Below are 16395 nucleotides of genomic sequence, written 5' to 3'. Positions count from 1 at the left end.
CTCTGTGGTGAAGGTACTTAGTCGCTCTGTGATGAAGGTACTTGCTCACACTGTGATGAAGGTACTGGATCGCTCCGTGATGAAGGTACTTGGTCGCTCTGTGATGAAATCTATAAGTCGCTCTGTGATGAAGGTACTAGGTCGCTCTGTGATGAAGATTATAGGTCGCTCTGTAATAAAGGTACTTAGTCGATCTGTGATGAAGGTACTTGGTCGCTCTGTGATGAAGGTACTTGGTCGCTCTGTGATTAATGTCCTCGGTCGCTCTGTAATAAAGGTACCTAGTCGCTCTGCGATGAAGGTACTTGGTCGCTCTGTAATGAAGGTACCTGGTCGCTCTGTGATGAAGGTACTTGGTCGTTCTGTGATGAAGGTATTTGGTCGCTCTGTGATGAAGGTACTTGGTCGCTCTGTAATTAAGGTTCTCCGTCGCTCTGTGATGAAGGTACCTGATCGCTCTGTGATGAAGGTTCTTGTTCGCTCTGTGATGAAGGTACTTGGTCGCTCTGTGGTGAAGGTACTTGGTCGCTCTGTGGTGAAGGTACTTGGTCGCTCTGTGATGAAGGTACTTGGTCGCTCTGTAATGAAGGTACTTGGTCGCTCTGTAATGAAGGTACTTGGTCGCTCTGTAATGAAGGTACTTGGTCGCTTTGTGATGAAGGTACTCTGTCGATCTGTAATGAAGGTACTTGGTCGCTCTGTAATGAAGGTACTTGGTCGCTCTGTAATGAAGGTACTTGGTCGCTCTGTAATGAAGGTACTTGGTCGCTCTGTAATGAAGGTACTTGGTCGCTTTGTGATGAAGGTACTCTGTCGATCTGTAATGAAGGTAATCGGTTGGTCCGTAAGGATGGATCATGGTAACTCTGTAAGGATGTATCTTGATCGCTCTTTTAGAAAGGATTTTGGTCGCTGCAGAGGGAAATCTCTTAAATCGCTCTGTAAGAGGGACTTTATTTGTGGCTCTGTAAGGACGAAAATGGGTGACTCTTTAATTAACACACCTGGTCATTCTTTAAAAAGGGTTCTTTACTCCATAAGGAAGTTAAAGGGTCGGTCTTAAAAGAAGACTTTTGGTCGAATTGTGTAGCGAACGATCTCTGTCGCTTAGTAAGGAAGACTCTTAGTTGCTCAGTAAGGAAGGACAAAGGTACCTTTATTGGTCTATAACGCAGACACTGTAGTCGCTCTGTAAGGGAAGTACTAAAGTTTCATGTATCTAATCTAGCACTTTTCAGCTTTGTTTTAATCATTTTTGGCATTTTAAGTTTACATTAAAATGTTTGGCATTTCCGGCAAAATTCCGTTTGATGGAGATGTACAATAAGGTGTGTAAATAAGTTAGGAAGAAGTAGTAAGAAGATAATGCTAATATGCCTCCACCGCCGTTAATGAATAATTCTAGGACAGGAAACATTCTACCGGCCGAAAGTAGTTTTCGTCATGACAACCTGCAATTTCGTGTCTAGTCACGACAGCAAATGTGATTTTGAATGACGATATGACAACTAAAAGTCGCTACAGGAATAGTGAACCTTGTCTGAAGTACACATCCAACGGTAAGATAGGGAAAACAGAGCCTGACTAAAGCGTCACTTACATGTGTAGTTACATCAAAATCATAAGATTAGAAGATGGTATTCGGTTGGACGAACGGGTAGATAAAATGTAAGTATTTATAACGGTTTAGTGTCCGTAACAATTTCTTTAGCTTTTGATATGTTTAAATATCCTGCTATGTATATGCGTTTTAAAGTTCATGTCAGTAAAAGAAACAAATTTACTATATGGAGGACGGAGTGAACAAAATAGAAGCAAATACTGTGATTTCTTTTTGTCGTAATTAACTCGATTAGTGGTCGAATTCATAACGTGCCTTGACTTAGAAGGTTCAGTGTACCTGGATTTATCATTAGATATCGGTTATTTTTTCAACGTTTAAAAATATGCATTTCAATTTATATTTATTTGACGGCATAACTACATAAATCTTCTCTTTTTTTTGCTGTGTTGCTAGAACATCATACTGGTAATTCTTGATACGAATAAGTACCTATACCAATGTTGTCAGTTTTACAAAGAACTCCAGTGAGGTATTCTGTATTTGTGTATTACAGAGTTATCAGTCCTTGCCGGTAGGTATTGATTATGACGCCATATGTTTGCGAGCGCAATGTCATATTTGTTCGTATTCTGGCATTTCCAAGACTCTCGCCGCCCTGAACGAGAATTTGGTCCGGTTCGTATTTCCGTTTTGTGATTTCAAATCGAGGCTTACCGAAAAATCGTTAAAGCTTATCATTGGCTGATACATACACACTCACAAATATGACGAATAAAAAATTTGAAAAGACATTGTTAGCCACACTTAAAAAACGAAAAACAAATTATCAGTTAACGTCAGCTGCCATCCATGTTTGTTTACCGTTTCAGCGCGCCCTCTACCGGTAGCAAAATTCAAACACAAACAGGACAAGACTTTCGTTCAGGGCGGCGAGAGTCTGGGGAATGCGAGAAATCAGAGACAACGACATGCAAGGGAGATAACTGAAATATGCAAAGACGGAATAGAATTTAAACGTTTTTGAAGACGTTCCAGTACATGTTATGCGTATTGTCCTTGCACAGTTGTACTCCCGACCATGAGACGACCTTTGAATTATGGACGAAACTAAGTAGTCTGATGGTAGAAGTAAAATTCACAACAGTTTTGCTATGATGACACAATGTTACATCATTGTCAGCGCTTTTGATGCAGGTGACCATAAAGGAAAAAAAATTTAGTTTGAATATGAATTGTCATAGTGATATTTCATACAAATTGCAAACTGATTTATAAAGGTTCGTTTTATAGTGGTCACCTTATGTAATTAGAATACTATAGAATATCTCTATCCGATACACAACTGAGGGGACGATAAATGATTTATGTATGAAGGTATAGAAGTATTGACCCCCCCCCCCTCCGAACATTCCCCTCTATGTTCATCAGATAAATGGCTACAAGGCATGTCCAGTTCTGTTGATCTATATCTCCCGTGACGTCCTATTGATAACAGACTTGGTCAGACATGGTGTATACAGTGTTCATATCACGAACCATTTATTTCAAAGTTTCATTGGAGCTGATTGGCCTGTCAAGAAGTATTTGTAGAACGTCGTGAATGTAGGACTGTTTTCATGCTTCACGTTAAAATGTAAATGTGCATCACCCAGACGTTTCGTGTATTTGGTTCAGACAATATATAGATTGGCATTTTGAATTAATCAAAAGTTTCGTGGTATTGTCCGAAAAAAGTGGTACCTTCTGCTGATTAAACACCAGTTTTGTACACTTCATATTGATCACATCAAAACGTAAAATATATGTTGATGAATAACAATGAGAAAAACCAAACGTTTCATCGTTCTGCAGCGATCCGATGAATTCCAATGAAAAAGTATAGGGTCTGCTGAAATCCGCCGCTTCATTAGGTGTGTTCGAAACACCAATCCTCTTTAAATGTACTATCAATTTAATTCACACACTACTTTAATTAAATATTTGTTCATAGTTTGGATATTTAGCAGTATGCTGCATGCTTTGACATCATAATGAGCGTTGTGTTTCCTGGGGATTTAACATCTATTTAAAGTTATATGTGCCGTAACTGGGCAAAAATTTTGACATGTTATTTTTTCTTCATTAATCTATTGCAAACCACAAGGTTTAATGAATTAAACTGTGAAAGTCATTCAATTGACTTCAGACGCCTTGTAAATATTAGCTACAACACCTACATTATATACCAATTACTGATAACACTGTAAAAAATGTGAAATGAAAGTGTAGACCAAAAATTAGCTTCATGGTCTGACTGTATGTACTCATTTCAATTCACTATAGATGTAAATATCATGATTTTTGGCAGTACTGCCAAAAACTCATTTTCACCTCTTATATGTGCTTGTAAAATAAAAACCTATGGATTGAAAGTAGTGAAATTCTCAAAATGATGGTTTTTTTTGGTAATGAATAATATATTAAAAGCTCATCTTGATTCGTGAGTATGAAAAATACGGCACATATAACTTTGACCATTAAATGTGATTTATATTCTTCACTTACTGTGTGATCTTACCAAACACAGTGAGTTTTCATCAATGTATTACTGCAAGCCATTTGTTTTAGGTTATTGTCATTGCAATCTCACAGTTATCGTGTCTGCGATCAAGGGAGATGGCTGTTGAAGCGGCTGATCCATCATTGAAGCTGACGATAATAACATTATTATGCATTATTTGCGCAACATGTCATGACATCAAATATAAATACAAGCATTGTTACTTTTTTCTTTCAATTGGCAATTGATAAAGGATAAATACCAGCTGGATAAAAAGTCAACATGACGCGCTTCCATAATTCTGTCTTTCTATAATTGGCATGCATCTTTCAATTATTGTCAAGTAAATACAGTTTAATGTTTAAATACATTCAAATGACCAAAAGTAGTTATATACCGTATAGTTATTTATATAGCAAAATACTTTATAATTGATAGATGAGCATGCAACTAAAATGAGTTGTCTTTTGTTGAGTTTGCGGCGTTCAAGAAGCGGTATCCATTTCCTAGATAGAAGAGGCATATACATTTTGTACATGTATCACATCATCTGACAACTGAGTTATGGAGAACACAATTAATCAACAATGTCCCCATTGTTATACAATGCGACTTAAAACAAAATCTGTCCTCCTCAGTATTTCATCGTTTCAGTTATTTTTTTTTTCAAATGGGTGATATATATCGATTAAAATACATTTTTAATCCACGGGGAGAAAGTAAATGATATTAAGGGAGCACAATATATACTTTCTGTCACATAGTGGAAATTGTTCTGATATACAATGTACATGTACGTACTGTCTGTGTATCGTTTCTAACTTCGCACTGTGAAGTATCAAAAATTCACGGATTTCTTTAACAGACGTTGACATTAATTTGAAAGTCCTTGGAAAACAAGTCTTACCGTAGTAAATTCTATCCTATTTGTAATTTGTTAGAAGTTTTAGTCATATTTGAAAGATTGTAATGCTGTGCTTATCACATAGATATAAATCCAGACTCCGTCCACATATACAGAGAAATCAAATATCAAGATGTAATAGATTAAAAGTGATATATGAACAATATCAAACAAAGACTGCACATATAAAAAGAAACGTTTTTATAAAGCTGATATGGTTTAGATAACAAAGATCAATAATATATGGCGAGGACGAGATAATGATTCAATATGGAAGTTAAAACATCTAGCCCACAGTCATACACTGTTCTTTTAAACAAACTGGCGCTCTATATGCATGTCGTCGTCTTTCACAAACAATTCAGTGACAATAGAAAAGTAAAATTTATATTGACAAGATATTGTACATTGAAAACAAATATGTATAAAAAAAACTAAAATCATTCAGGACTGCCTAAAGATGAGTGAAGATGCTGATCGTATAATACCGTATCAGTCCTGTACGGTACGTTTTATCTCTTGAGAGTGTCTTTGAGATCTGATCAGCCCGCACTCTGTCAACAAATTTGATATAACTAAAATATAAGATTGCATCGCATGTCATTGCGGTGTTCGCTATCTTACAATCATATCTAAACCAAAAGCAAATGGCATCAGCTACGATTGCGTAAATGACTCAATCATAACAAACGATGTTCCTGTATGTTGTAGGTTTTCTTTGAATTAAAGTAAGAAAGTGGTACTGGTTCAGATTAAGATTTTCACTACACTAGTCATTGTAGTATCATATTCTATGAGACAAAAGATTTGCAACTTGGAGCAAAATATACTCTACGTGCCCCATTTAATTGTAATGAGCACTACTTGTGCTTTAGAAATAAGAAAAAACGCAGATTTTCGTGAAACGAGATTGCAGAATATTGCCTACCTTCATTTTAAAGTAAGAGTTAGTATCGAAAACTCTCTCGTCTCTACCCTTGGGGACTGCAGCAAAATGCTATCACTAATAAGTAAACATATAGTATATCTAGTTTGTGAAGTGATTCGCATCTTGTTATGGTCGCGATGAGGTAATTTATCACAGAAATAAAGAATTGATCTAAACTACGTAGGACGTATGAGGCATACTGTACTACAGGTAATGACTAGTGACATTATTAGGCATTCCTGAAACCTAATGCATCCTTAAATACCCATTATTTCTAAAATATATAACCAATGGTTTATTTAATGTTGACATCACATCAAATAATTGGTAAATCTATAGCTTGAGAAATGCGTATCTAAACAAAAGTCTTGATATCATGCACTGATAATGTCTTTAGTTACCTTTTATAGTGGCATTTCAGCTAAACATTATGCTGATGATTACAAACAGCCGTCATTTATGGTTAAACAGGTTATGTTGATAACCTGCAAAGCAGTCGTCCCACCTATGCTAACGTTAAGGAGCAGAAACTACATTTTCTATACTACCGCTTTACGCCTGTAGCTCGACCAAGGGATAACACCAAGAGGGATGAACACTCAATGCTAAAGTAAGACGGCGACAGGAGATAAAACAATGCATACATTTGTATATGCCATTCAGGAGAATAGGAAAACAAATATCCACAATTTCCTAACATTTTACAATCACATGATGTATTGTTTATCACTTGTTTACATCAACAGAAGTATCACAAAAAAGCATTGGTAAATGTGCAGCCCTTATACAATTTTGTAAACAAACTGAAGATGCTGGTGAAGTGTTTCGAACAAACGTTTGACAGGAAAATACTAACAATTCATACTATAATTTATATATTCATCGTATTCTCAATTTTTGTCCATATTTAAGTGTTTGTGATTCAAAAGATCGTATTTTTTTTTATTTCTTATGTCTAACATAATGGAAAATAGTGGTTTGTCAAACTAAACAAACGTTTTCTGATTTATTAGAATGGCACCGTAGAAACAATATCATTTCTAAGCACATTATACTGCTATTCGCTATGTATTTCCTTTTGTCAGCTAGAATGCTCTACTTACAAACTCTCGGCAAAATCGATTTCGCTGATATGAGGCAATAAATATGTAAGGATTGAATTGAATTAAAGTTCGGTATATATCTTTGGGAGAAATGATGGTCGATTTCAGCTCTATGAGTATCGCTAATATGAGACGGAATGTAAAGTAATCTCTGAGTTATCTTCCTTGTGGGTACATAGGATGACGTCCTCATTTTGTGAAAAAAATATTATGTTACAATAAACACATACCCTGAAGGACAAATAACTCTAAAATAGCTGGCTATTGTTATATTGACAAGTGTGCTCAGAATAGGATATGTTCAAAATTGGTATCATTATGTCTACATTTGCAGAAAAGAGTACACTAACGCTAGCAACCTGAACTGTTTTACTATTTTAAGCTGATTGTCATATGGGCATTTATCACAGCTAAAATGGTAAAGACATTTTATAGACATAATTTTGCTTTTTTTGTGAAGGGAATGTATCATTTTTATATCAAAGTTCAGACATGTATTCATAAGACCTTGTAATTGTAGGTGCAACCAGTGTGACCCTGGAACGCTATTACTGCATACCACGATACGATGCTAACGAATTTTAGGAATACAAAATCTCTACAGCATTTCGTAATGAAATGCAAGGCATTTTAATAATATTTGAAATGTGCTGTGCATGGTTTTATTTAATGATTGGTGCACTGGTGAAAGCATAGTTTTGTCCTCACACAGTTCATAGTTAACTTCCCTTGTTACATGAAACAACTTCACTGAAAGTATCTTGTAAACGAGTAGATACTATCAAGGGTGTGGTGAAGCAGTAAATATCACTTCACCAGGGGCTGTAATTGAATCTGTAAACGTATATCCAGGGTAATGAAATTATTATGATATGTAATGATAACAACATGTTGGTGAGATGTAAAATAGTAGTATCTTTATTCTTTGTCAGATATTCCTATGAATGAGACATTTTGGGCCTGGCCACGCTCAACGACATAATGAAGATGACGAAGGATACAAATACAAATAACGGACCTTTCTGGAGATTGTCCAATGCACTTGATGAACGAGCGATAGCACGTGCGATGACCCTGTTGGTAACGGTGGGAATATTAAACACAAAAATAGTCCTGACATGTTCGAAATACAAATGCACATATGTATAGAATATTTGTCTTTTTACAAGAACCAGTATATTTCTTACTCGAAATAGATCATATTGATGTGTCCATAATATTCAACAACAATTTAATAAAAGTATCACTTGACTGCATTCATACATTTAATCGCATTCATCTATTACTCTCTCATTGTCAAAATTATGAACAAACGTGTCTTATGTATTATTGTTCTGGCTCTCCGTTTGACATAAACCCATCTCGCACGTGTATTCTGTTGCATCTCTCTCTCTCTTTCTTTTGTCTCGATCTCTCTCTCTCTCTCTCTCTCTCTCTCTCTCTCTCTCTCTCTCTCTCTCTCTTTCTTTTGTCTCGATGCTTGCTAATTTACATAAAATCTATATTTAATTCAATCAAAACTCATTCATGCGTGAATCTGGACTGATTCAAAATTGAAACAAATATACTTCAATTAGACACATATATAAATTACAGGTAGCCTATGTACAGACAGTGTTAATGTTGACGAATATGTCAAACTCGATCAGATAAAATACTATTCATTTAAATATATTATTAGACTCTTTTATGCACGAATATGGAGGATAGAGATATTCCACCCAACTATCTACATATTAAAGAGTATTTTTTCTCATACCTCGACGTTTTATTGCCATTTTACAACTATGATATTCCGCCATCTTGATATATGTTCGAACAAAAACCATGCAAGTCAATTTTCCATACATGAGAATTGCATGATATTTTCAATGCATATCCCGTTGGTTGCATCTTTTAAAGTAAAACTGGCCTAGTTTCTGAAAAAAAGAAATGCTAAAGTTGTACCGAGGAAATAGTAACTATGTTGACGTTGTGACGTCTCAACCTCAAGCGACATGAGTGTAAAACAAGCCAGTATGATACTTGTAGGTATGAGAGAAAATAGCTCTCAATTATGTGATACGAGAAATTACAAACAAAAAGGGTTGTAAGATGTGTAAAAATTATGGTTCCATATGTATTTGATCAACTGACACATCCATTTAATATCAATTAAAACATCATTAATACGTCAGTCTCTGCATTGCCCATCAGAATTCCTATCCTTTTATTTTTTCAGAAATATCTACATTTATATGTACCGAGTTTAACAGAAAATGCATCTGCAACTGAGAAAACGGAGGAGCCATGGCGTTAAAGAGCTCAATTATGTTTCCGAAACAGATTTTAATTTTGAAATTTTAACAGTAAAACGAGTTTGACACTTAAAGTAATTCCCAAACTATTAACCGTATTGTTAATACTGCGCTTAACATCGCTTCATGAAAAATTTTAAACAGATACTAATTATCTTAAATGTTGATTTCCATACCACTTGTCGTTTTAGGTTTTCCGCCGTTGTCCTAAATACCGCGCAGTAGTTGACTATTACTGCGCCAAGCGCCACAACACATCAAATTTAACCTTCATTGTAACACATGTTTACACAGGGACACTTTTATTTGTTTGATGTTCAACGTCATCTACGGTCATCGATATAGATAGAGCCTGGCGTTATAATTGGTATAACAAACGTTTAGGCTATGTTTCGAAAACGGTAGCGGTCCTTTAACGAAATTGTGTATATCGAATATGTTTGCTTCCGAAACATTCTTACATGTTTTATGACTAAATGAACGGGTTCTTATCATTTCTAATCTGTAGTTGACAAGCCACAGATGTTCGACCAATAAATTAATTGTACGTAAACAAGAGTAATTTAGTGTGGATATTTATACCTCGAGATTACGGTTAATTTGTTATATAACTAGCACGTGTAATCAGACCAGGGACAGGGTTCCCACATTACCGACTGAATGACCGTAATATCATTAACTGGCGGCATGCTATCACCTACTCATCGTTACATCCGGTCCTCCCTTGACCCCAAACATTTAACTTCTTTAATAAAACACATAATTCGCATGGTAATTCACGTAATTGTGCGTTTGACAAATATCAACTTATTTCACATAATGAGATAACATTACTAGTGTGCAATGCATGTTGCTTACTGCTTGTTTTTCAACTGATACAACGCTTGATATCACTGCTGCATTATAGTTACACAGTCTCATAACATTATCAACATGACTTTGAAGACTTACTTAACAGAACAAATTATATAAATTTAAATTTTGATTGGCATATCATAAGTGATCTGCAGGCATATATGTACAAACTTTTGTTGAATTGTAACATCACTTATACCATACGTAATAAGGTAAGGTGTAAAGAAAATTACCTGAAATATCTGCTTTCAGCATATGTAAATAAAAATGGCGATAAAAATATATCGATATCATGTCGCGTTCAGAATGTCGAAATATTTAAGTTATAATGTTCTATGTCAAGATGATAGTTTTTTTTTAATTTTATTTTCATAAAGAAAAAAAAACTATTTATTGAAACAATATAAATATAATACTTTACATGAATGTATGTCTTTACCAATGTTCCTAAAAGTATGATAAAATGGTTTCGTTAGCACACCTGAACATGTTTGTTATTGCTGTCCGAGCCGGTCTCCAGTGGTTTATATGACGACAAGTAGTTACATGTTATCATTTAAACACGTTATAATCCATTGTTTAATGTTTATCATAGATGGCATGTATGAACAAATGAAAATGATTAGATTGGAATGAGTGAGAAGTATCAAAATATATGTATATGTGTTGTCTATGTCAAATCACATATAACATCGCATTGGCTGTCATGTCTATTCTGGCATAGTGTTAAACTATTTGGTAACCTCGACACTCCGTGAAGCAAGTCTCATTTGCAATTACAAATGTCTTCGTATTTCTTTGTCCACGTTTACTCATTGCGCGGTAGGCTTATCATGAACAGTTTAGTTAACATTATCCGTCTGGTTATTGGTGTCAGATGAATCATTACTTCTGTCCCTTGTTGAGGTGCCGGTATAGAATCGAAGAACACGGCTATTGTCGCGTTGCTTGTCCTCTATTTCCACTCGGAACACTCCGTTGGCGCATCTTTCCCGAATTACCATTCGTAGTTACTCTTATGTTATTACCCATCAAGGCACTTGTCGTTATAAAGTAACTAAACACAAAATTTGTCAGGTGAGGTACACGAGTAGCACTGTCAGTAGAAGCACGTATCGTGTTGGCGTTATCACGATACCGCTATTGCCGTCATGGGAAAATCCAGACTGTGTGCCTGCAACAAGAACGGATATTAAAGAGGGTTGAAGACATAGAAAAGAAACAAGGCAATGATACTATATTAGATCTATACATAACAAGGTTAACATATTATTGTATTAAAAAGACTAAAAGTCATGTTAGTTACTGATATCACTGTGGAAGTTCAAATGATAAAATAAACCTTATTTGGGATATAAAACCGTTATCAACAGCAGAATCAGTATGGACCAACTTTGGTCAGTTGCAAATTACTCATAGCATGTCGATTATATTATTCGGGGTAGTCTGGCTTTCATATGTCTCGCTCTGTCTTTAATGACCGTAGTTAGTTACATGTATAAAGTGTCCTCGGCATATGAATGCTAATTGGTAGCACATAACATGTATACATTTGAAAATGAATTTGTGTATTTAAGGTCTCACTGCCTACCAAAAATATAATCATTATCTTTGTCAATTTGAAGTCTGAAATGAGTACTTGTATATCTTGCAAGATTTTTTTAAAAGGTTGTCTTAAATATTTTGACCTTACCTCTTTTGACGTTTCTACTTGTATTCGCTGGAAAGAAAGAAAGTAATAATTAGTCTGGTTTGATTTGCATATGATCATTCGACAGTTGAACACTTAAACGTATTATTTTGTGAATACAACTTCCATTCAAATGATATTGCTATATGTCTCAGAGATGAGTTCAAAAATGATTTCGTTAGAGTTACTAAACTGTACATACGTACAACGGAAGATAAAAAATGGCATTGCGACAAATCCCAAATAGTAATATTTAACAGCAGACGGATATTTATATATTTAGCAACGTTTACGGCAAATGATATGTGAAGAAGATAAAAAATGCATTGCAAATCCAATAGTTATTTAACAGCAACGGATATTTTATGTTTACGAAATGTGAAAAATGTAAAGTAGGCGTCTTCGTCGTACATTTTGGTAGAATCTGGAAATAAAAGGATTAATTCTTCCAATGATTTCCCCGGAGAACACTATACCTCAACGTATCTACAATGCCAGTGTGAGCTTCTCATTCACGTTTATTATGTTCATTGTATTACCTGTATCATGTAAAATGTGGTTGATTACTGTATAGGGTCATAATGCCATGAGAGCTGTATTGTTCATTTAATAATCATAAACTCAAAGACTTGTCGAGGAGTCCTATGAGAGCGAAGATAAAATACATTTCCTACATCCTAACGTTCTAGTAAGGAAAATGTACGCCATGTTATGACACCAAAATCACGTATATCAGCATTGTTTAATGGCTAAAAACGCCACGTTTTATTGTAAATGACCTCATTTCGAAAGCAGGTTAGATATTTCCATACACATTTTACTAGTACAAATATATGTCTTAAATATAAATTCATTTATTATGAAAACAAATACCTGCATCGTTTTTGTAAGTAAAAGTCTACTATGGCGAAATAAAAGGCGTTATTTTGATTTACAACCTGTACAATTATATATCTCAGTAATCCTCATCCCCTATGCATATATCAGTACAAGCCCTTATCGCACAGTGATTGCGTTATGTAAGTAAGACCCTGCATTAGGTGTCAATATTCTAACAATAGCACAGGAACCATAGCACCACGTGTGGCACCACAGATAAACTGACAGACAATGTGATAAAGGTTAATCAAAACACAGAAATGGCTTGTATCTTGAGTATATCTGATAGAGGAAAGGTGGAAATGTCACAGCGTAAACGTAATACAACATTCGTCCTATCTACACTGATATACACAATTAATGTAGAAACCAATTGAAGTACTCTAAAGAATGCACTTTAGCAGGACGTGTACCCCATTACATACTATTGTTCACTCGGTCATTTACTCATTTGATAATTTCAGATTTTTGAATTTCATATATCCAAGCAAGTTCTCATATGCCATCTACCATTTAAAATATCCAACCTCATGCGATTTAAACACTACACACGGAGAGCTTCTTTGATGGGAATGTTTTAATGCTATACGGAAGTGCTGTCGAAAATATAAAAGTATGAACCCAAACGATTCAATCTGCAAATCATCATTAGTAAATCAAAAATAAACAATACATTCAAGCTGTATATTAAATTAAACGTTGAAAGCTTCTAATCAAAATTAAAAGAATATATATTCCATAAACATACTTGACTTAAAGTTGAGTTGAGTTGATTTGCTTTATGCAGGCTACTATAGTATTAAGACCTATGGAGAAGCAACAGATCCCCTACCACTTATCGAATGCTTAGGCGTATTCAGGATAGCGAGCGATCGCGCGACAAGAAATTTACTGAACGGCAGCGGATTCTCAGGCGCGTACTCGATATGGTGGTTTCTCGTGCACTTGTTTTGGCATTTTTATAAGAATAAGTATGCGTTTAAAAATCTCTATTCAGCGTTCATATCCGTTCAGAAGCGAGCAAACGCTAACGCTCACGAACGTTCGCGAACGCTCGCCATCCTGAACTCGTCACTCATCTGCTCCTAAGGACGTGTATTGATTGCTTTGTCATTACCTAATACACAATAATGAATTTGTGGCAAGCACATGGAATCGTTGTTATGTATTGGGTGCTTTCATCGAGATCGTCAATGCATTCATTGATATTTAATGCAATCTCGAATATATGGTTCAATGTTATTTCCGAATTATTTCCGAAATTTACTCATTTGAGACTTCACTTGTGTCTGATGTGACATAATAAGATTATGTTTGAGACGGGTGACACAATCGTTCTAGCAGGAATTCTTTTTAGTGGTAAATTATCGAAAATCTTCACAGAACGTAAACGACACAATTACACAAAAAGTATCACTTCCAAAGCATTATGGAAATTTTCGTTTTAATCGCTATATTTTTTTCACTCTTTTGAATTATCCCACATTAATGGGAGCAAATTGCACGTTTCCTGAAACCCTTGAAAACATTGTCGGAGTTGAAAGCCTCTAGAGAGTAAAACTGACTCTCCAATCCATATTCGTCAGCCTTGAAAAGCTATTTTTAGTACTGGAAATCAAGTTTCCTCAAATAATACTTTCAAAAAACGAATAGAAAAATATTTGAAATTGAATTGTACTTGTTAGGGTATGCCCTAAAGATTTGCAGCGTTATACTGTAAAATGCATTTTAGAAACCGCGCTTCTGAACGGAAGCTGTTATTGCTATTCACTTATTCTAGCCAAACTATGGTGTAGTTGTACCTTTTGTGATAAGTGTAATCCTGGGTGGGATATGTCAAAGAGGGTAGAAATAAAGTACATATGATACATATCTGCTTTATGATCATGGCCTGGTTTCATCAGCAAATTTTAACTTAAAGGGTATGTAACATTATTCATAGTGTTACAAATTTTAAGAAAAGTTGTATAAGGATATAAGCGTATGTGTATGTAATGCAATGATGATGATAATGATGATGATGATGACATGCTGATGATATGATGAAGATGATGATGATAAAAATGATCAAGATGTTGTCGTTATGATGAAATTATGATGTTTATTGTGATGATGTGATGAAGATGATGATAATATTTTTGAAGATATTTGATTATGTGGATGATTATGATGGCGATGATGGTGATGATAAGATGATGATGAACGTATGATGAGTACATGTTTGATGGATGATCGCTGTAATATTGTTTTACATTGTATCTAAACTGACTTGAAAAATAAACAATTGCCAAAATTAAAAAAAAAAAAAAAAAAAAAAAAAAATCAGAAAAGTTCCCTAACGTATGCTATGTCCTGTAACTTCTGTTATAGTTTTATTGAGATTAATAAGTAATAAAATTGCTTAGAATTATGGACTTTTCATGAAACATCATCCATGTTCATAGGAGGACAAACAAACATCTAAAATGGAATATGAACAACACGTAAAACGTTTGCCATGTAATGTCTAGTATCTGTATTGGCCAGCTGTTTGAGGAGTCTAGTCAGACAAATATGTTTAATAAAAAGGCATGTATATGTCAAAACTACGAACAAGGTTCAGTCCGTTCATTTATCATGATCTTGAATCATCCAAATCCTATTCGTAATAATAGATTGAATTATAAAAGAGATTCATTTGCCAATGATACATATTCAAAAAACATACATTGATTAGAGAAATTGTCAAGGTTTGATCAATCTATGGATTAATCAAAATCAAATGTGATGCTTATTAGGTAATTATTTTGTTACATCATCAGAAAGAGAATATTGGCGCAGGTTGAGTGTTGTGTATACATGTATACTATGCCAACGTTTTATTGTAAATGGACAACACGACGCCTTAGGACATGTATTGCCGCGTAGTTGGAACATAGTAAGCATGTTTTAGTGTAGTGCTTGGGAGGTATATACTTTCTGAAACCTTCTAACAGTTACATTTAAACCGTTATTTAGATGTATCAGCTATTGTTTAGTGACTGTTTCTGTGCTGTGATGGTTCTGTGATCTGGAATACTTTTATCGACTCCAGTCACCGGGTTATGAGTACAAACCAACAATCATTATCTGTACCAAATACTAATCCTTAATTATAGCCAGCTTACTTACGATGACAAATGGTTTTTAATGGATTCATAGCTGTGTTGAATATCATTAAAAATGATTCCGTTAAGTGACATTTTCCTGCTGTTACTGACGGGAGAGTAAGAAGTAATGATCAAACGGATTTTACCTTACGTTTAGTTCTTAAATCGTAATTACATTTATACACACTTTCTATGGTTGTCCTTACCCTTATAGCTTTTGTGAAGTTGGATACATCCATACATTGTTTTACTAGAGATGAAAAACTGAAATCTTAATCTAATGTTTAAAGGCAAACATGTATGTGGGCATGACCCTGAAGAGTCCTGACACCCGTAACACATTGTAAATGAATTGTCACACAAGAAAGAAAGCTAAAAGCAATAACGGAAAGAAAAAGATTCTCGACAGTGAAATAAAAGACAATACCATCATATTTCAAAGGGATGATATAACTTAGGGAAACATAAATATAGTAAACGGATACACTACAGTAGCAATTAAAACTAC

At 34.8% G+C, this 16395-nt stretch overlaps 2 protein-coding genes across 2 annotated transcripts in view; both read right to left on the bottom strand.

The window, feature by feature from the left end:
• Positions 1–45: 45 nt before the first annotated feature.
• LOC138332597 (protein PRQFV-amide-like) lies at positions 46–11194 on the bottom strand. The gene is made up of 2 exons (XM_069280597.1): positions 11080–11194; positions 46–818 (listed from the first exon to the last, which is right to left on the bottom strand). Exons 1-2 carry the CDS (start codon positions 11192–11194, stop codon positions 46–48), a joined length of 888 nt encoding a protein of 295 aa, XP_069136698.1.
• Positions 8438–16395, bottom strand: part of LOC138333387 (zwei Ig domain protein zig-8-like) — a 57727-nt gene continuing 49769 nt past the window's right edge. Inside the window, exons 7-8 of the mRNA XM_069281732.1 lie at positions 11884–11910; positions 8438–11364 (exon numbers count right to left, since the gene is read on the bottom strand). Of these exons, the coding sequence (XP_069137833.1) occupies positions 11264–11364; positions 11884–11910 (128 nt within the window). The 3' untranslated portion in view covers positions 8438–11263. The remainder of the gene's footprint in view (positions 11365–11883; positions 11911–16395) is intronic.

Source organism: Argopecten irradians, chromosome 10, assembly GCF_041381155.1.
Source record: "Argopecten irradians isolate NY chromosome 10, Ai_NY, whole genome shotgun sequence".
Taxonomy (NCBI): Eukaryota; Metazoa; Mollusca; class Bivalvia; order Pectinida; family Pectinidae; genus Argopecten; species Argopecten irradians.
The sequence above is the reverse complement of the archived record's forward strand: the minus strand, read 5'-3'. Positions and strand labels throughout refer to the sequence as shown.